This window comes from Pinus tabuliformis, chromosome 7, assembly GCF_031772625.1.
Source record: "Pinus tabuliformis cultivar Carrire ecotype Pingquan chromosome 7, CPIR1, whole genome shotgun sequence".
Taxonomy (NCBI): domain Eukaryota; kingdom Viridiplantae; phylum Streptophyta; class Pinopsida; order Pinales; family Pinaceae; genus Pinus; species Pinus tabuliformis.
In genome coordinates, this window is record NC_142293.1 from 1,672,856,277 (window position 1) to 1,672,878,532 (window position 22,256).

The following is a 22,256-nucleotide window of genomic DNA, read 5'->3' on the forward strand; positions in this document are numbered from 1 at the left end:
TTCTGCTTTGATAAACTAAATTATGATGGAATTTAAGCAACCAACAAAGCTACAAATTTCTTGTACATATGCATAGACTGTCAGAGGTGTTCAAATTATGGGAAAAAAACAAGAAGAAGAAGAAGAGACTATTTGTTAACCTTATTGTCATGGATAAAATAAGATTGAGAATTTGACAATTGAACATTACACTTTGATGGTTTGAAGGGATCTGTATTTGATTTCCTAGAGCCAAAGGTTAGAGGTGAATATACATTTATTTTGTTAGGGTTGAATTTGGTGAATGTGGTCTATCTTGAGAAGACAAATAGTGCTCTCAATCAGATGTTGTCTTCATTTCACTTTCAAACATAACAAAAGGCCAGTTTCCAATTAGGATCCTATTGGAAGTTCCCAATATGAGGCTTTCTCTATGCTTTCATAATAACACCTAGTATATACTATATAGTCTATCTTGTTAAAGGTGAAGTCAGTAACAAGGGATATGAACTTCTATCTCTGTTATGTTTTAGTTCATATATAATTTATATAAACAATGACTATTCCTCTGTTTTACTTTATTGTTTCTTTTCCTTTCTTGGAGGTTGCTAAAGTTAGGGATGATGAACGACTTGTTTTTGTTAGAATATCAATTTTAGCACCAACTTTTGTGGTTGGGCGATTTACAATTGTTTAAAAAAAAGGGTATAATCTTATTGGAGAAAATAAATCCAAGAAGCAAAACAATTAGTACACAGCTAGAAACACCGCCAATACAATAAATTAAATGCGATTCTCCATCTCTTGGTTTATGTATGGATGCACACTAAACATACTTGCTCATAGAAGAGCTTCTAGTCTCTAGGCATATTTAGTGATGTTGAGGTTCAGATTGTTTTCGTGTTGTCTTCAAGTTACAACTGTGACTTTCAGACTCTTAAAAGTAGCCACCGCCCCTTCCCAATCATTTAAATCTACTGTCTCAGTTTTAGACATTTCAAACTTCTTGCCTTGCTTACCAGATGCTTCAAACTTACCTCCTGGATTGCCAGATATTTCAAAATCACTGCCTCGTCTACCAGATGTATGTGACTTACTGTTTTGTCTTCCATATGTTTTAAAGCTATTGCCTTGCCTTCCAGATGTTAGTTTGCTATTGTCTTGCCATTTGGAAGTTCTTAAACTATCATCCTTTATTCCAGATGTTTTGGAGTTAAAATTTGTGTCTGGATTGCCAAATGTTTTACAATCACTGCCTTGTCTACCATATGTCTGCAACTTACTGTTTTGTCTCCCAGATGCTTCAAAGCTACTGCCTTGTCCTCCAGATGTTTGTTTGCTACAGTCTTCCCGTTTGGAATTTCTTAAAAAACCATCCTTAACTCCATATGTTTTGGAGTTAAACTTACTACCTGGATTGTCAGATGTTTCAAAATGACTGCTTCGTCTATCAGACGTCTGCAACTTATTATTTTTTTATTTCAAATAATTCAAAGCTATTGCCTTGTTTTCCAGATTTTTTTTTTTTTTATTACTGTCTTCCACTTTGAAATTTCTTAAACTACCATCCTTCACTCCATATGTTTTGGAGTTAAACTTCCTGCCTATATTGCCATATGTTTCAAAATGACCGCCTTCTCTATTATATGTATGTAGTTTAGTGTTCCATGTTCCATAGGTTTCAAAATGACTGCCTTATCTTTAAGATGTTATTTCAATTTGGAAATTCCCAAACTTCCATCCTTTATTCCAGGTAGTTTGGATTTACCAACTCGACTTCCCCGTGACTACAAACTAGTAGCTTGCCTACTAGATGGCATGAAGTTACCACTCCTCTTTCTAGATGTTCTAACTTCTTTACCAATTTCCTCCCCCTCATTATCATCATCATATTCATCTTCATCATCCTCATCATCGTCTTCATCCTTCTCATCATCATCGTCATCTTCATCCTCCTCATCATAATCTTCATAATCATCCTCATCCTCGGTCTCAATCTCAACCTTAGTTTCATCCTCACTGGAAAGTCTCTCATTATATTTATTGTCATCCGAGCTCTCCTCTCTTGTGATTCTTTGTTCCCATAAGGATTCTTATCACAATCATCACCTTTTTTTCTAAGAATGGTCATTGTCTCCTTCTGCCGAATCTTTTTGCTGTGACTGACCCTTTTTGTACAACCATTTCTTCATGTCTTCCATCCCCTTCACCATTAAGTGAATATACTTCCCTCTCAAGGTTACAAGAGGATGTGCCTCGACCAACTTGGCTCTTTTGAAGGCCTCTCTGAGGATGATGGTTATGACACCATTCTTCATAGACTGGTAAAAAATCTCAGGATGGCGACTAAAACACCTCACAAACTTGTGTCGGAGACCCATCGGTTCATGCAAACTGAGAAGTGTACGCCTGTGAACTTTCTTGTTAACCATGATGCATAGCAACTCATGCAGAACACCGACCACCCGCTTCTCCCCTAAATCGCTATTGGGGTCCAAATGAGATGCATCCTTGTAAGGAGATATATAGGGCAGTTTCTGCCATGCTTGTAACCATTTCACAACTTTTTGTTTCATTTCATGCCCCTTAGAAAAATTCATAGGAAAAGCCAGAGGCATACCTTTTCTGTATTTCCAACACTATCTGCTCTCTTCTCTAATGTTGATACATCCAATTCATTATTCCAGCATAAGATATCCAATCCAGGCCTCTTAGTAGCATGTTGACGATGCTAAAATAGTCAGGATAGTTGGGCACCAAGCTCTGAACATAATTATCTGGCAAACCCAAATCCCATTTCAACTCGTCTATTAAGCTTAAGAGAAGTTGTTTTGGTCATGTCATCATGAGTAGCTTACAAAGCTTCTCTGCGTTATCTAATTCATGTTGTCGATGGATTCTCTCTTCCTCTTCTTCGAGTGCGAGGGCCTCTTTGCTCAATCAGAACCATGGAAGATTAGTTTTTTTAGCCACATATTCCTCAAAGATATGAAAAGTTTGTAGTATGACTTATCTAGGCTTGACAAGTGTTTTGAACATTGATACCTTTCCCTCATGTTTGTAGCAGCATTTACTTAAGAGTCTTCTAAACAATGAAATTAACATGATCTGCTGAATTGACTTTTAGATTTCACAAACATACTTTATCATAGTGACACATTAAACTAATATATGGGATAGCAAGTGACACATTTACATTGATATAATATATTGACTTTAACTTGATATATTAGTGAGATAATTATGTGACTTTAACATGTCCTATTGACTTCACACATGGTTTAGAACAACGATCTAACATGAGAGTTGAAAAATTTATTGACTTTGACTTTATTTGAGTATGAATTGACCTATAGATTGTGATGATAACCTAGGAATTGTATTAGTTGTCTTGTAGTGATGACCTAGAGCGTGTATAATGGCATAACCACGACCTTATAGGGTAGCAAGTCTTTTAGGACATATCACCTTGATGTACATCTTATTATCATGAAATATGGATTTCAGTATATGATTTGTGATCAGAAGTAGTAGATATGAAACATATGTTGGTAGCTCTTTGTGCGCAGAGTTTGAGAGAGTTAGTTGCTAGTTATAGGAATGATAAGTGGCATCTTGGAGTATGACACTATTGAAATTTTGAGCTCAATAGTATAGAGTGTTGGTTCATTGATGTTGGCATCCAGTTTGTGAGCCCATAAATGCTCATCTATTCATGCGCAGTGCAGTGTTTGGATAGTGATATGCAATTGAGAGGTGATAGTGATGTGTAGTTGAGCAACAACATTAACATGCAATATAGTGAAGTGATTAGCAAGAGAAAAATTATATATTTAAAACATAATTTTTATTTAAAAAAACAAACTTACACATCTTTTCTCTTGAACTAAAAAAAGCTCTCGAGTCAACCTCTTGACTCAATTAGTAAAAAAACAAAAACCAATTGGTTAATGTTTTTTCTTTCCATTCCAACACAATATTATTAAATCTACATATAAAAGAAAACTGAATGATTGTTATAATAAAAATATATGAATGTATAGAGTGGCTGCATACGACAAACGTGAGGGCAAATTAAAGCACATCGTGATCACTAGAGGCATTGCGAAAGGCTGCTGAACCTTTAAAAATTTCACATGGCGGTGGACGCTTGGGGTGACAATCATGGCCCAAGGGCTAAACCAACTCTTAAAAAATCATTGTACGAAAATAAAGGCGATCTCATAAATTTTTTCACGAATCCACATTTGCGAGGGCCAATTGAAAATAATTTAATGATAATTTATTGACTATGTGGATTTCCAAACCTATTACAACATGGTTATGATGGCCAGTTAAACAAAAATATCTTAAAGAAATATGCCCACTATTATTAGCTTTGTGAGAATTCCCAGGTGCACCCTCGCGATAACATGTGGCAGGACCGCCAGAATAGCCGAGACCGACCTACTTATGATTAAATAATTTTTCTGTTTTGACTTCCGCTATTTTATTTCTTTATGCTGTCAGCTGGTACTGCCCAGCGTCCATATTTAAAGGGAACACGAAGGGCGGGCTGCGGGCGATCAACAGGAAAAAGGGACCAGGGTTTCAGAACACGCGTTAGGCTGTTTGCAACTTTGCAGAAGTAATAGAGCTCATTTTGTTTGGTATTGGCGGGACGGGTCGCTTTTTGAGTCGGAGAAAGGCGTTTGAGCTCACACGCCATTGCCTCTTCCGGCGGTTCATGCGGTCCCTCGACCACGTAAAGCCGCCTTTCTTCGCGCTTCTCTTCGAGCTCACGATTAACTTAATACTGGGTTTTGGTATCCTAGCCCGACGGGAGTGAATAAGTTCAAACCCGAGACCTGCGGTTTGGTATCTTGACGAGCATTCCGTGAAATTAATGTTACTTTGCCAGAAGTTTGGAGCACAAGTAAGAATTTTCAGGAACTATTTGTGAAGTTCGAACCCGGGACCTGCGGTTTGTTACAGTGACGAACATTCCGTGTATAAATGTGAATATGGCAGAAGTTTGCTTGGAGTCGCAGTACAGGTGATCATTTTCAGGAATGTCAGTGTATTTCGAATGGGAAACCCGTGGGTTGATATCTCAACGAACATTCTTCGAAATAAATGTAAATTGATAGGAATGCTTTGATTGACATCATCAACACTCATGTCAGTTAATATCGGCGAATTTCGAGCCCCAAACCCGTGGTTTGTTATCTCGAAGAGCATTCTTTGAAATAGATGACAACCGACAGAATTTTGCTTCGATTCACTGCACAAATAGTCATCTTCTGTAAATATCAGTCAATTTCGATCCCGAGAGCCGTGGTTTATTGTCGGGAGAATAGTTCCGTGAAAGTAATATCCATTTGCCGGATGATTGTTTCGATTCACAGCATAAATGATCATTTTCAAGTAAATTTGGTGAATTTAAAGCCCGAGGGTTGCGCTTTGTTATCTTCATGAGCATTCCGTGTCAATTTCCCAGAAGATTGTTTCGATTCTCAGCATACGTAACAATTTTCAATAACACATTGGTGAATTTTGCGACCGAGACCTGCAGCTCTGTTAAATTAATGTCAGTTTGCTTGAAGATTGTTTCGATTCTTTGCATACGTTATTATTCTCAGGGACATATTGGCGAATATCAAGGATTTCTGGCAAAGGTTATGGTTCGTGTTGGAATGCCGTTGAAGATCTTTGAATCAATGTCAATTGAAGGAGTCAATAGTTAGAATCCCATCAACCGACATAGCCGGTTTATGCGCAGTCGTTTCCGGCTTACTCTCATGGTTTGTTTTTTGTTTTTTGTTTTTTTTTTTTTTGTTTTTCTGTATACTTTTGAAGTTTTAACTAACGACGCGTTTTTTAAGGCTGTTTGCATTAGATTTATTTCTAGCATTTGTCCTTTCAATCAGAATCCAATGAATTGCAGTAATAATTCAGATTAGTAGAGTTATCGAACTGAATGATTTTCCGGTTTATTCTGGTCCACATTTGGAGCCGAATATGCTAGAAGTTTAAAAGTAAATTTCAACAATTAATCTGCTAGTTGCGATGAATTTTGGCACTGGATCACGTTAAACTCGAGTTCTGGTTAATTAGGCTTTGTTTCGGCTTTTGGCGCTGACTGATATTTATGCACATTTCGAAATAAATGATTTTCTTGTATTATACGAAACCTACGGCGAATTTTATAAATCTATTCTACTATGTCATCACCTTCTTTCAAACTCCCACGAAGATGCCAAATTTGGGGCCACCTTGCGACGATGAATAAATGAGCATAAGTGAAGTAATAGTGTTTTTAAGCTTCCTTAGAAAACTGTTACGAATTCTTTTGAGTCTAAATTTATTAAAATCATTAAATCCTTCCACATTCCAGTATTGTGTAAATATATTAAACATAAAGATCTGTGCAAAACAACCCTTATTCCATGTTATCATTTAATCCGTGCCTGAAAATATTCAGAAACAGAACTATAATGCAGAGATTTAAGAAAATAATTTAATATTACTAATGTCCAACAAATGACCATAAATAGGTCAGTGGGACTGCTAACCACAACAATGTCTATACAAAGTGGGAGCGCAAGAGCGACCCCTATAAAGGCAGGAAGAAACACGGAAATAATTGTTAAAAAGTAAGGTCTAAGCTATAATAAGAAAACTAAAAGAGGAAGTGATCCTAGGATGGAGTGCCAAGTACAGATACAACTGTCTGTGTACTGCTGAGATCCAAAACCCTGAAGAAATGTTGTGTGCCAGCAGCCAGACTACAAGGCGAAGAAGATCGTGGACTGCTGGAACTAACAGCCAAGATCAAAGAGAGAGACTCAGAGGTATGCCCCTCCTACAAGTCAAGAATCTTAGTATCTCAGCATGTGTATCTCTCTTAACATTCAAGGCCATAGAAAAGAAATATTGGATAGGACATTGGCTAGATCAGCAAGACAAGTTTGGCTAAGAAATGTATCTTTGTCTGGAATAGGCAGCCCACCATTGGTATCGTGAGGAGCTCCACTGTCTGTTTGAGTGACACGAACTATCTTAGGCTCTAAGATGACATGTCCACAATGGTCTCAGAGACGTAGGATACTTATTGGTGGAGGGTGTGTGGAAGGTGTACAACCCCCTAAGGTCTCTTGGATATAGAACCAGATATAGTGCAACTGTCAGGCAACTGCTCGGTTCCCCTGTATGCTTTCAACCACAATTTTTAAAATATGTCTGGTTTTGTGACCCTTACAGTTTCAACAAAGGCTTCATGATTAGACAAAATCCTTACAGGAAAGGCATCTTGTACACACTCTAACTCGGAGATTCCTATTTCTTTGTTGCTGATTATTATTATTTTTTTCATTAGCTAGAGACAGTACAAGATGCCTTTTTTTCCAACACTTCAAGTGGCATTGAATTTTAATTTTCCTAGCCAAAATTATGACTCAAATTGTGCAAGGTGCAGTTTGAAGGCAAGAATCATTTGCTTTGATGCCAAATGTTATAAATTAACCAAATTAGCATAAGAAACACCAGATATGGTTATTTTTATACCTAATTAATTTAATAAGATAAGATAAGATAACTACATTTTATTGTCCAACAACTGACCACAAAAGTAGGTCAATGGGACTAAGAATGCAAATTCAATGAGGGAGTGTGAAAGCAACCTTTAGCTCGATATTGAAAACAAAAAGATAAAGAACTAAGTGTCTAGTGAAAAGCTAAATATCTAGCCAAAATAATATATAAGAGAAGGTGCAAGTACAATACAATAAAGCCTCAATATGCCAAAATGCTAAATTGAGGAGAGAATGTCAAGATTCCCCAAAGTTTAAGTTAGCGCTGGTTGTTGAGGCTGAGTTAGGGGACCATGATGTGGAATCCTCATTGGAGTCATTGATAACTTTGAAGGACTAATACACTATTAGATGATGTCCTTTAGTGAGTGGTCGGGGTTGAGAGGGCTTAGTTGTATGATCTCAAGGGGAGCAGAGAATTGAGGAAACCCAACTTTCCTAACATCCAAGGCCACGGGGAAGAAACACATAATAGAAGACTAGCTTCTTGAGTGAACTTGAATAGTGGTTTGCTAGAGGGGTGAGTGACTTTGGATCCACCTAGAACTAGTTTGTCTATTGAACTTCATACGTACATATCTGACATGGTCCATACCAGGTCATAATTTGTGTGATCATCCACTAAAATGCTAGTTGGAATAGAGTCAATGATGATCGAACAGTTAAACTTTCTAGCAATGATGTAGAGTTTGGTTTGTCCAACAAATGCAACTCTTCTACACATTGGTAGCACAACAAATTTATATTGGAAAACTAGTACTTTTTGGCTTGCCATGATTTGTTTGTTGACCTTTCTACCTTCATGTTCTGATGGTTGATACAAGTCATCAATTGTCTAATCATCCACTAGTATTCTTGTTAGTATGTGTTTGATGATGATTGAAAATTTCAACCTTTCTACCATTGATGTAGATTTTGGTTTGTTCAATAATCACACCTCTTCTACACCGTGGTAGCACAACAAATTGATTTTTGAAAATTGGGACTTCTAAGCTTTCCATGATCTATATAGTGTCCAACTTGCTCACTTCACTTCTCGCTGAACTTAGTCACTATATATATATATATTTTCCAATTCCACCAGGGAAATTGAATTCTCATGGTTGGCAATATTTTGTTGTGCTTCTTGTGGAATCTATTTTGCATTGAATCTCATAAGGGATTTTTTCCACTCATTCTTTTCACAATACGATGTTCTAATGAGCTTACTACAACCTAAGTCACTGCATTCAACGCATTTCAAGTTTGAAATCTGAAATTCACCGAATATGAAGGTGAACTGAATTAATTTGGCACAAATTCCAAACCAAACTTGATTTTGAATTTGATCTTGAACCTCAAGCAAACCTTAATCGAACAAATTTGCCTCGATTCTTCAAATTCCTCCCAAAATTTTTGAGAAGAAAAACTAAACCCTAGGCTCATTTTGTGTGGGTCTTTTGGCCTTCATGGTTTTCATCTTTTGCAAGGCCACGCTGCAGGAGTTCCATGTCATTCATTTTGGTAAATGCATTCCAATTTCTCTCCTCCACGCAACTGCAATAGCAACAGAGTCAAAACTACAATATGTTGATTTCTGGTAGCATCGAATGTGCTTTAAGCCTCAAAATTTGTAGGGAGGATTGAACACATGTATTCCACAATACCCAGAAATTGTTTTGGGAAATTCCACCCGGAGACAGTTTTATTAAAATAATTAATTATTTTTAAGGGGTGCATAAGTCTAAAGTTAGGAAAATAAAATAATTAAAGGGTATTAATCAAACTGTGGGTGAAACTTCTAGAAGAAGACGAGGATCAAGCTAAAATGATCGGAGATATTGATTAGAATCTAGTTTGGGCCGTTGATTGTCAATGAGAAGACTATAAGAGGAGGCTTGATGGGCATTTGGAAAACACATTGGGGAGAGATCAAGAGATCGAATTTCTCAGAGAAGGCAGCAGAACAGTTGCTAGAGAGAAGATCAAAGTGATTTCTTGCAGTGAGGGGTAGGGATAGTTTCGGTTGGAGAATTTCCGGATCCTGGAATACATTGCAGAGGAGGCAGAGAGAGATCCGGAAGAGACAATGCAGAGGCTACGCTAGGCAGCGTAGGCTGATGCAGAAGCAACGCAGAGCCCGAGAGGAGATTCGTATTTTGCTAGAGAAGTTGAATTCTGGAGCTAGAAGCCGGGGTGTGAGACCAGGAGGGCAGAAGTCGAAGTCTCAGAGGCAAATCGATCTGATGCAGTGCTCAGAAGTTGTGATGCAGGGCCTACATAGTGACTGCGCAAAGGCTGCAAGGGCATAGCCATTCTATGGCTGGATCAGTTAGGATCACCATTGATAGTGTGAGGTATATCTCACTCATCTCTCTGTTAGTCATATTACTTGTATTGGATAGCCAACAAGGCATCCAAAGACTATTCAGAAAACTATTGCTTAATAATACAAACCCTCAGTTGCTATATTGATTTTCCCACACTTGGTTTTTTTGGGGACATTTGTCCAAAAATAACTGTGTAGATGTGTGTGATGATTATTTCTCTCTTGTGCTGTGTTTAGTTTCCGCAATTTTTATTTGTGTAGGCTGCAGTTTTATTAATTCGATATTTGGCATAGCACACAAGAAGTAAATTGTTTAATCGAATTAACATTAGAAGAATTAACATCAGTTGTTGCAGTAGGAATCGGGTAACTGATTTCTCACATGGTATCGGAGCGCAGATCATGAGCAGAAGAGCTCAGAAGCAGAAAGGAAGAGGAGTTTGAAATTACTGTAGAGGCAACAATTCGAAACCCCAAAGGTAGCGCAGTTCGTGGGCCAAGGAGGTCGAAGTTTTGAGGAGAATTTGATTTCTTTGAGTGAGTCGACAAAGAAATTCGATCTCTAGATCGAAGCTTTCCAGAGGTAGAAGTGAGCAACGTACTTTTCCTTGCAGAGCATATCTTCAGCTGGGACGCAGATATTTTGCAGCAGTTGTTGGCAGAATAGTGTCAGTGGGGGAGAAGAAGACACACTTGAGGGAATTCTTCCTCAAAGGACTTCCAACCAAGAAGTCCGAATTTTCATTTGCTGAGCAACAACAGGGAGCAACAGATCTACTAACTCCAGCAAGGAGTGTGTAGGCTAGCTCAGCAGCAGCGCAGAGGAGAGAGGAGGCAATTCGACATTTCACTGGCAGAGAGGATAGCTCGTGGGCTGCGAGATCAGGATTGGTTGGAGGGTGCATCCAACTATGTGATCTGGAAGGCAAGAGTCTCATGCCTTCTGGATGAACACAATCTCAAAACCTCTGTCGATAGTGTGGTAGTTGTACCCGCAGATCCAGATCCGCTCAAGAAGTACAAGGCTGAGACGGAGTGAGAGATTACGTAGTGTGTCACATTGTCGGTAAGGACACTGCCCAACAAATGTGGGAAGCATTGGCCACGCTATACGAAGGATCTTCCGAACAATGGAAGATGTACTTGGAGTAGAAGATGAGATCCACGCAGGTGCAAAATGGGGAACACATTGATCTATTCCTAACGAAGCTTCAGGAAATCCAAGACTCGTTGGCAGCTGTGGGGTCAACACCTCAGCCTACTGAGATGGTGAGGCTGGCCCTGAATTCAGCCTCAGAAGAATGGAAAGTGTTTGTCCAAAGTATCTTGGGCAGAGAAAGATTGTTGGTTTGGGAAGGAATATGGGCCGCTCTTTAGCAAGAAGAGATGACGAGAGACTTAAAAGATTGTTGGTTTGGGAAGGAATATGGGCCGCTCTTCAGCAGGAAGAGATGACGAGAGACTTAGTCAAGTGCAAACTTGATAGTAGTGGCATTGGGACGAAGCCCAAGGAGGTGGAAGAAAATGCAACCCTTGCATCTAAAGGGCAATAGGAGTAGCGAAAGAAAAAGAAAGATGTTTCAAAGATCAAGTGCTTCCGTTGTGGTGAACATGGTCACTATGCTACATAATGTCTCTCAAGAAGAAGGACAAGGACGAGAAGCATGATTTGAAGGTTGCATTTGCAAAAATCGAGGAGGAGGAGTTTGCCATGGTTGCCTAGAATCCTCCAGGGGAGAGGTGGGGTGATCTAGAACTGTAGTTCGAAAGAATTGCATATGGATAGGATCCTTGAGGAGTCCACCTCTTGGATCAATACCTTGCTATAGGAGCCCGTATCAGATGTAGCAGGATGAACCAGTGTTAGTTGGTGCAGAGGAGTGTCGGAGTAACAGTCGCAGTGGCTAGGAGTGCCAAAGACTGAGCAACACAGAGCAGAGTTGGCAGTAGTGCAGTTGGCACAATGAAGAGTCAACAACAATGCAGAGGCTTTAGAGGATCGACGCAGAGACTAGCAGTAGTTTGAATTCCAGCAACAGATGCATCATGTTGAACACCTGTTCAGTAATTTTGGATGCTTTTCTGTTGCTGATGTAGCAACAACAACATTTGGAGAAGGATGCAGTGCAGATACAATATTGGTAGTGGCAATGCTAGTAGCAGCACAAATGTAGAAATTATGAGGGTTGCAGTATAGATGCAGTGTTTGTAGTAACACGGTCAACAATAGTATAGTTGCAACATTTGCACAGTAGTTGGTGGGCAGTGATGTCAGACATCAACAACGCAGAGGGAGACGTTACAGAGAAGGGTGATTCTTCAGCAGGTTGCATTACGCACCTTCCTCGCTAAGAGGGAGTGTTGATTTCTAGTAGCATCGGATGTGCTCTAAGCCTCAAAAGTTGCAGGGAGGCTTGAACATGTATTCCACAATACTTAGAAATTGTTTTGGAAAATTCCACGCGGAGACAGTTTTATTAAAATAATTAATTATTTTTAATGGGTGCCTAAGTCTAAACTTAGGAAATTAAAATAATTAAAGAGTATTAATCAAACTGTGGGTGAAACTTATAGAAGAAGACAAGGATCAAGCCAAAATGATCTGAGCCATTGATTAGAATCTAATCTGGGCCATTGATTGTCAACGAGAAGATTATAAGAGGAGGCTTCATGGGCATTTGGAAAACACATCGGGGAGAGATCAAATTTCTCGGAGAAGGCAACACAACAATTGCTAGAGAGAAGATTGAAGTGATTTCTTGCAGTGAGGGTCAGGGATAGTTCCGGTTGGAGAATTTCCGGATCCTGGAATACATCGCAGAGGAGGTAGAGAGAGATCAGGCAGCACATAGGCTACGTTGGGAAGTGTAGGCTGACGTAGAAGTAGTGTAGAGCCTGAGAGGAGATCCGTATTTTGCTGGAGAAGTCGAGTTCTGGAGCCAGAAGTCAGGGTGTGAGACCGGGAGGGCAGAAGTCGAAGTCTCAGAGGCAAATCAATTTGCATAAGGAGTGACGCAGTCCCCATAAGCTGTGACGCAGGGCCTACGCAGTGACTGCGCAAAGGCTACAAGGGACTAGCCATTCTATGGCTGGATCAATCAGGATCACCAGTGATAGTGTGAGGTATATCTCACTCATCTCTCTGTTAGTCATATTCTTTGTATTGGATAGCCAACAAGGCATCCAAAGATTGTATTTAGAAAACTACTGCTTAATAATACAAACCCTTAGCTGCTGCAACAGTGTTTCCACACTAGGTTTTTTCGGGGGCATTTGTCCAAAAATAATTGTGTAATGTGTTGTGTATTTCTTTCTTGCTCAGTTTCTTGTTTCCGCATATAATTTTAATTGGTGAAGGCTGCAATGTATTAGTTTCAGTATTTGCTGTAGGAAGCAGTAAATAATTTGTTTAGTAATTAACAAATAGAAGGAACTTAATCAATTGTTGCAGTAGAAATTTGGGCTTTCAAATTTTCACAACTAACAGGTCCATGGTGCATCCATTATATGGCAGGGGTCATGTGATATAATGATGGAACAGAGTGGGGCATTAGGGGAAGGCTCCAAGCCACATGCCATGGCACAAGGGTAACTATGATGAGGGGAAACCCACAATTGGGTGTATAGATGTAGGAGGTAGCAATCATGGTACATGAGTTACCCCCAACCATTGTTTTTCCACCCTTCTTCATATGTCTCTTGCCTTTTATTGATTTTTTCCACCCTCCTTTTCTTTAGCGCTGGGCTCTTCCGGCTTTTTTGCTCTCTTGCTTCACCTGTAGCTCTGATACCATGTGAAAATTTGGAAGCCGAAATTTATACTGCAACAACTGATTAAGTTCTTTATATTTGTTAATTACTGAACAAATTATTCACTGCTTCCTACAACAAATACCGAAAATAATACATTGCAGCCTTCACCAATTAAAATTATATGCGGAAACAAGAAACTAAGCAAGAAAGAAGTACACAACACATTACACGTTATTTTTTGGACAAATGTCCGGGGAAAGACCCAATGCAGGAAAACCGGTGCAACAACTGAGGGTTTGTATGATTAAGCAATAGTTTTCTGAATACAATCGTTGGATGCCTTGCTGGCTATCCAATATAGAGAATCTGATTGACAAAGAGATTAGTGAGAGATACCTCACACTATGGTTGGCGATCCAAGACTGATCCAACCATTGAATGGCTAGCCCCTAGCAGCCTCTACGTAGTTTTTGCTCAATCACTGCGCTGTTCTGCGTCATCGCTTCTGGGGTTTGCGTCACTCCTTCTGGTTGATCATTTTGCTTTTGGAACTTTGACTTCTGCCCTCTCGGTCTCACACCTCGACGGCTTCCGAACTCGACTTCTCCAACAAAATACAGATCTCCTCTCAGGCTCTACACTGCTTCTACGTCAGCCTATGCTGCCTAGCGCAGCCTCTGTGCTGCCTGTTCTGGATCTCTCTTTGCCTCCTTTGCAATGTATTCCTGGATTAGGAAATTCTCCAACCGGAACTATCCCTGCCCTTCCCTGCAAGAAATCACTTCGATCTTTTCTCTAGCAATTGCTGTGCTGCCCTCTCTGAGAAATTCGATATCTTGATCTCTCGATGTGTTTTCCAAATGCCCATCAAGCATCCTCTTATAATCTTCTCGCTGACAATCAACGACCCAGATTAGATTCTAATCAATGGCTTAAATCATTTTGGCTTGATCCTCATCTTCTTCTGAAAGTTTCACCCATAGTTTGATTAATACCCTTTAATTATTTTAATTTCCTAAGTTTAGACTTAGGCACCCATTAAAAATAATTAATTATTTTAATAAAATTGTCTCCTCGTGGAATTTCCCACAACGATTTCTGGGTATTGCGGAATACATATGTTCAAGCCTCCCTGCAAATTTTGAGGCTTAGAGCACATCTGATGCTACTAGAAATCAACATCACTCCCCTAGAGGTTGAAACCATCTAATAGGGTCCTTGATTAACCTCCTTCTTGAACTTTGGAGACATCTGTACACTTTGAAGCCCATTATGGAAGGGCATGCCACTATGAAGTGCCTACTTGGTTCCATGATTTGTAAGCTTATTCACTCAATTACACTAATGAATTGTTGTACTGGAAGGTGAGGGGACGCACTGGATTTTATATAGGATTGCAGGTGGGTCTTCATCTTGGGGTTTGGTCTCCCTATACGGAATCCATGCCTTCCAGAGGGTCATGTTGGCATTTGTAGGGTGTGTGTTGAGAGCCGTAGGCCTCCACTATAGCAAAGAGTAGATAGCCATGCCATGGGATCCTTCAGCACTGTTACTGCTCAAACTAACAGGGGACCTAAAGGGAATCCCTAAAGAGCAAATGCTAGTCCAAGGGTAACAAATGGAGTCTTAGCCCACTGTCACCTCAGCTAAGGCTTCCTTCTATTTACCGAATTTCATTGATGGGAGGAGATCCGGTATGCGTGGGGTCACTAATGAAGGATAAGTCAATGGATATGAGTGACCCGGATATCCCTTTCCTAGAATTTGAAGGATAAAGATTGCTTGCTTTGTAAGCAAGGTACTAGGTAATCTAGGGAAAGGAAGAGAGGATTTGAGGGTTAGGTTTATGGGATAAGACTTGTGAAGGAGTTTCCCAATCCCTAAAATCCTTGTTAGAATTGGTATCCCGGATGGTTCTTGAAGAATGGTCTTTCAAAGGAGTGGGACCACACGGGGCCAAGTGGACCCAGTCTAGGGTATGAGGAAGGAATGTAGAAACCGATAATATTCTTACCCTAGACAAGGTGGGGAGAGGTTCAAAGAAAATATAATTGCTCAAAGATGTTGGTTTGACCTCGCGAATTGCTAGCTTTGGGGATGGCAGGGCAAGTTTTGGTCTGGAGCTAGGGCTTGGCTTTTCTCCCAACTTCACCGTCGAAATGTCTTCAAATTTGGAGGAGGGCTAGAGGAAAGGCCAGCGTAGGAGACCCTAGGAGATCGATTTTTTCTAGTGGCTAACTTGTTGGGAAATTGATGCCCTAAGCACCCCAATGTGGCTAGACTTGGGAGAAGGTGAAAGAATAAGAGTTTTGGTGACCACCCTTGGTAGATCAGTGCCTTAATCCTTGGGAGAATGGAGTCTATGTTGATTATGATTAAGATTTCTTGGTTCCCAATCAAAGAGGCCCCAAAATTACTTCACAAAGCCCTCTAGGTCTAGTGAAAGCAATCTTGTAGCTTTTATACTTCAAATGCACAAGAGGAATGGCTTATCAAGGTCAAACTTTACCCCTAGGAGATTTTTCTCACACTACATGGCCCAGACATGGAGAGAACGTTATAATAGAGACAATTCCACAATATTAAGCAATAACTGCATGCAACAATTAGCCCTAAAACAACGAAAATCCTAGTCCAACATATATGACAAAAGTTACAAGAATAACATCAAAATTTCGTACTTACATGCAGTAGAGTATATCCAACCATTCACAAATGACAATAGAGAAGCTCCAAGAGAAGATATACCAACAACCATACATCAAAATTCATCCATAAAAGCTCCAATTCATCCTCTAGGGAAAGTGCGAAATTCTCTAAAGAAGAGAGAGATCCAATCCAAAGTGGCGATGAGAAATGATCTCACCTCACTTGTATTTATACACATCTTAGGAGTTCAAATTAGCCTCCTTGGCCTACATAAGCCCCAAAAACAAAATAATGTGTTAATAATACAACTTTTGGTGGCAAGCCCACCAAACTTGCTCATAAATGAAAAGGTAAGCCTCTCAAGAGGTCAAATAATAATTTATGCATGTCATAGGGCCCTCTAAGAGGCCTAATGATCTATGGCTGCCATAATGAAGAGAAGGACCCTCAAAAGCAGTGGGCAAGGGGGTGGCCCCTTGTAATAACCCGTGGTGCTCCAAATGACATCTGGGGGCAGACAAGTGACCTCATGGGTCTATAAATAAATTGAAGATGCCTGTAGGCTGCCTTCAAGGGCTAGGATGATGGTGTAGGTGATGCCAAATCATCGTGGGAGTCCTGGATCATCTGGCATGTGTATGGTGTAGATCTGGGGCCGGCTGGGCATGATGGATCAAGTGCATCCTCCTCGTCTAATAAGTGAACCACGAGCAATCTCTGAATGGTTGTGGGGATCCATGGAGTGCAATTTGCTACTGTGGAGGTCCATGGCTCTCAATGCTCACCCTACATGTGCTAATGTAGCCCTTTGGAGGATTACGACCCCGTATAGGGAGACCAAACCCCAAATGGAAACCATTTGCAATCCTGCATAAGATGCAATGCGTCCCCTAGCCCTCCAGTACAACTGTCAACAAGTCATTTGAGAAATCGAGTAAATGAGCTTACCTAATCATGGACCACAGGTGGGGACTTCATAATGGCCTGCCCTTCCATAATGGGCTTCGGGATGTGCCAATGTCTCCTAAACTCCAAATGGGTTAACCAAGCACCCTATTAGGTGGTTTCTACTTCTAAAGGGGACAATATTCAAGTTACATCCTTCAAAACGTGGTGGGATGTGACAGATATGGTGAATGAAGTAGGGGATGAAAAGGGGTAGCCCTAAGTCACATGTCGGGGTGCAATGATAATAAGAGGGAAGCCCACACTTGGGTTTATAATGTATAAGAGGGAGCAATCATGGTACATGAGGTGCCCCGTGTTGACGAATCTAGGGCAAGTGGAGTTAATGAGATTCTTCTAGTCATGATAACTATTTGTGAGGTATTTTTAACTTTTTCTTCTTAGCACAATGTTCACTTGTTATTATTAGAGTGTGTCTTCTTATATTCATCAAATAGTTACCAAAAAACAAAGAGACAAGAACACAAGATGTTGGCTTTCTGCCACGGCCAAAACCTCTCACTCTTTTCGAGGAAAACTCGCACAAAATTCTTCTTATAGAGATTCCAATTGACGAATACCAAGATCATGACCCTTGACCTATTAGGCCACTCCACGACCAAGATACCAATCCTCTTCTTTGTCACTGCTGAGTTTATCATCATCACTGAGGTCATCATTACTGCACCACAAAATTCATTACAGTTGCACCATGCACCTTCACCTAGATAATTGCTGCACTATCACTGAGATCATTACCATGTCAACGAGGTCTCTTGTCTTCATTGAGATCTTCATTATGACCTTGATTCCATGACTTCATCAATGCATCGAGATCTTCATCATGACCTTGTCTAGTATGCCGAGAGTATATTACTGTGGGATCACAATTATGTCAAGACAAAGATCAGTGTCTAGAGAGTGTATCATCTCCATCTTCTTCATCACAAATATAGTGATCAACACTGAGATCTTTATCATTACAACTACACCGAGACAATGATTGTTTTCCTTGCACTGAGATCATCATCATAGATATGCTGAGACTGTCACCACCGAGGAGGATGAGACTGTAATTTTCTCACTATAATTATCCATGAAAATTGCAGAGGTATCCGAGATTGTACCCTACTGTACCCATCCGAAGTTTCTGAGCTTGTGGACAGACCTCCGAAAATGACATCCGAAATTCTTCCTATAACTGTCCTCCTGTACTTCCTGTACCCATCCGAAAATCAGAGAGAATCCGAGTTCTGTGTTTTCTGTGGTGACCCTAGCCACATATATATAGTGGTTCGACCCACATATTAAGCTGACATGACAGTGAACCATTGTGTCTCTTTATATGAGTCGACATGACTGCATTTTATCTTATTTGGAGGCTGACTTCTTCAAGAGGGATTGTGCTTGTCTTTGGAGGGCTTCTAGACTTGTATATATTACACATAGGCTCAAGAAGAGCTTCTTCATACATGACATTGACTCTTTGACTTAATAATAAATCCTATGGGAGCCACTAGCAAATAAATAAACCTCTTGCTCATGAAACCCATGCAACAAGGCATACACAAATAATTTTATTCTTTTTATTTCATCGTTTACAAAGATCATGTCATTGTGAAGACCGAACCTAGTTACACTTCCTTCAACACTCCCTCTTAACTATGGAGGTATTCATAATAGTACTTGGTCATTCTCAATCTGAAGAATTTCTCATAAGAAGAATCGGATTGGTAACCCATCTGTATATCATCATAGTAACCAACATTGTTTCCACAACAAGGCCTTGATTGACAGCTCTATCTCTCATTAGATCAGAGCACAATGTTGGCGAGACCAATGATTATAGACACCTTCATCATTGTCTCTCAAGGTACATACCCACCCGGGTGTTCACTGAGTATGACCTTCTAGGACTATTCTTATCTTGGGTTCCCAACCCTTAAAGAATATTGGTCCTTTTACCTACTCTTATCTTGGATGCCCTACACATGCTCAAAGAGCATCAGATGCCAGATGATTACCCAATCCTCCATTCTTTCTTCCCAAGTGAAGACAAGAATGTTGTGTCTATCTCTCCCTCTCAACTAGGGAAGATATGCCCATTCCTGTAAAGGAATGTACCCAAGTTCCCTCTGACCAGGAACTTGTCCAAGCTCCCTCTCAATTAGGGACTTGTCAGAGATCCCTTTTAACTAGGGACTCTCCTTTTTCATCAACAACTTCTTCTTCATGGGTCATTTAGCTACTTGATCAACTTCTTTTCTTGATGTCATGAAATGCAATTGAGTTTCCTGCTTGTAGGGCATTAGCCATCCATCACTTTCCTTCTTGGTTCATCATGTCATTCTTTTCTTCATGGAAAGTGACCTTCTTGATACACATTTGAAACCCTTGTCATATGGCTACTTCTTCCTCATCATGTTTCTTTCAGGAATTTCCATCCACCACATGAATGCTAGTTGTACTTGTACTTACAATTCTTGTTCCAGTAGCCCTGCATGAACTCATCCATATATTACTCAAGAAATCAAAACATAACATTAAATCAAATTGTACCTTTCGAGATGGCTCTTCATGATGACATCTTCTTGTAGGTATCAACATCATGCATACATGTCGACACATCTCCCAAAGATATCCATTGTCAAGGGTCTTCATCTTTTCAGATTTTCATCAGTGTCTTTATATCTTTTTCGGGAGATTTCCTAGTCAAATCTTCTTGGTCTTTTTGATGTTGATCGCCTTCATCATGGTTGCATATCTCATGATCTCTTCCTTCCTCAAACATTCCATTCCCAGGAGCTTTCAATCAGAGTTTCTTAAATATGAGGACATATTATGTTGATTTCATCTAGTGTGACTTTATGCCTTCTTGCATCCTTTCAGAGTAGGAGATCCTTTTTATGCTTCTTAAGATAGAAGTAATGATCCATGTTACCTGCAACCGTATGACATGACATTATAATATTAAACACAAGCATACATACCTCATTTTAGCTTTAGGTCATCTAGGCTTCTTCCAACAACGTCCTTGATTGAAAAAATCTTCAATCCCTTGATTTGCTTAATGTCATCACACCATCATCCCATGAATTCCATAAGTTGGAGTTCCTGATGAAACAATTGCTTCCTCTCTAGATTAATGAACCCTCTGATGAGGATTCCATTAGAGAACCTTGAGGATCGTGCATATCCCCATCTGACAAATGTTTCCTTTTTGACTTGATGTATGATGAGCCTTGTCCTAGATGACTTCATCCTTTCCTTTAATGTCCAATGAGGTTCCCGAGAGCTATATCCTTCATGTTTGACTGCCATAGATTTTGTCCTCCATGATTCCCATGGTGATGTCACGAGCTCTTGTTTCTAATGCTTCCATGATGCATCTTATTATCATGGTCATATCTGTAATAAAAGATTTAGGAGATTATGATAAGACCCTTTTGTGAGGGATACCATCTCAATCATAGTAGATCTGTTACTCCCTCTTTCCTAGGCCCTTTTCTTTAGCTTCCTCCATCTTTTTGGCGATATGAGCTTTCTTTTCATAATCTTCCCATAACACTATTCTGTCTTGTTTGAGGACTAAACTTCCCTTTCCTTTCTGCAAATATTTGAGTCCTTTAACCTTCAACACTTTTGCCCTCAACTTGTCTTTTTCTATCTAGCATAGAGACCACAAGTTGTTAAATGAGGTAACCTTCTTGTTCATGGACATTTGTTACCTTGCTTATTAGTTAGAACAATGATGATTATCTTCTTATCATCTCTCTCAGATCTCCCAATTGAGATCCCATGAAGATATTCCTTCATTCTTTGATACTTTCAATTTTGTGTAGATTAGGTCTTAAGAGATATGACCTTCTTTACTACATTATTCAGACAATATATCTTCTAGTATTTCATATATCTCTTTTTTGTCTCCTTTCTTGCTACATAGGGTTGGGAGGACTTTAAGAGTTCCCTCCCACGAATTCAAAGGAGACCTTTTTCCCTGATATGTTCACTGACTTCTCTTATCTATGAGGATCATGACAATCCTCCTTATTCCATGCAAGGGCCTTTGATGACCCATCCAACCTATAGATCCCCTTGCAATCATGAAGTCATTTTACCAAATTGATTAATGAAAAATACTTACTTGACATGTGAAGATAAAATCTTCACCTTGATCATGTTGAAGATGCACTGATGCTTCCTTCGGGTGATCTTCGAGTTGATGTGATTTTATTGTATATCCTTGTGGTCTTGTTGTGATGCTCCTTGCTGGTGTAGAATCCTAGATACTTTGACTTGTAGATCCTTGCTTGAGTTGACTAGCATGAACAACTGAAATCCCTTTTTCAAAGATCTCCTTTGAGACCTTCTAGCACTTTTCAGCACCAAGCACCTAAACTGCTCCAGACTATAAGTTATTGAGATCATTGTGGTATGACAAAGATTGTAATGACACCCAATTTGTGGCTAGCACCGAAATTGTGAGAGGTACTGCGTTTTCTTCTTTTGACTGTGATTCGAGTTCTGAATGCTTCATTTTTACTCAGATTGCTTGATCCTGGCACCGAAAATATCCTGATTTGTCTTGTTGTTGTAGACTGTCTCGTTGATTATATAGACACAAACCCTTGTTGTTGTAGACCGATCCTTCAATCTTGACAAAGTCCTTCAACTTGCTTTGATGCCCTTCTTGAAGCTGATCCTTGAATGTCACTTTTTGCTGCCCTTCCTTTGACTTAAGCACCTTAACTCCGATACCTTGTTGAAGAATCTAGGGCAAATGAAGTTAATGAGATTCTGCTAGTCATGATAACTATTTGTAAGGTATTTTTAACTTTTTCTTCGTAATACAATCTTCACTTGTTATTATTAGAGTGTGTCTTCTTATATTCATCAAATAGTTACCAAAAAACAAAGAGACAAGAACACAACATGTTGGCTTTCTGTCACGGTCGAAACCTCTCACTCTTTTAGAGGAAAACCCGCACAAAATTCTTCTTATAGAGATTCCAATTGACGAATACCAAGACCATGACCCTTGACCTATTAGG

At 39.7% G+C, this 22,256-nt stretch overlaps 1 protein-coding gene across 1 annotated transcript in view; it reads left to right on the plus strand.

The window, feature by feature from the left end:
• The first annotated feature begins 4,775 nt into the window (after nt 1-4,775).
• Nucleotides 4,776-22,256, plus strand: part of LOC149254884 (myosin-11-like) — a 483,587-nt gene continuing 466,106 nt past the window's right edge. Inside the window, exon 1 of the mRNA XM_089460258.1 lies at nt 4,776-5,762. Coding sequence (XP_089316384.1) covers nt 5,733-5,762 — 30 coding nt within the window. The 5' untranslated portion in view covers nt 4,776-5,732. The remainder of the gene's footprint in view (nt 5,763-22,256) is intronic.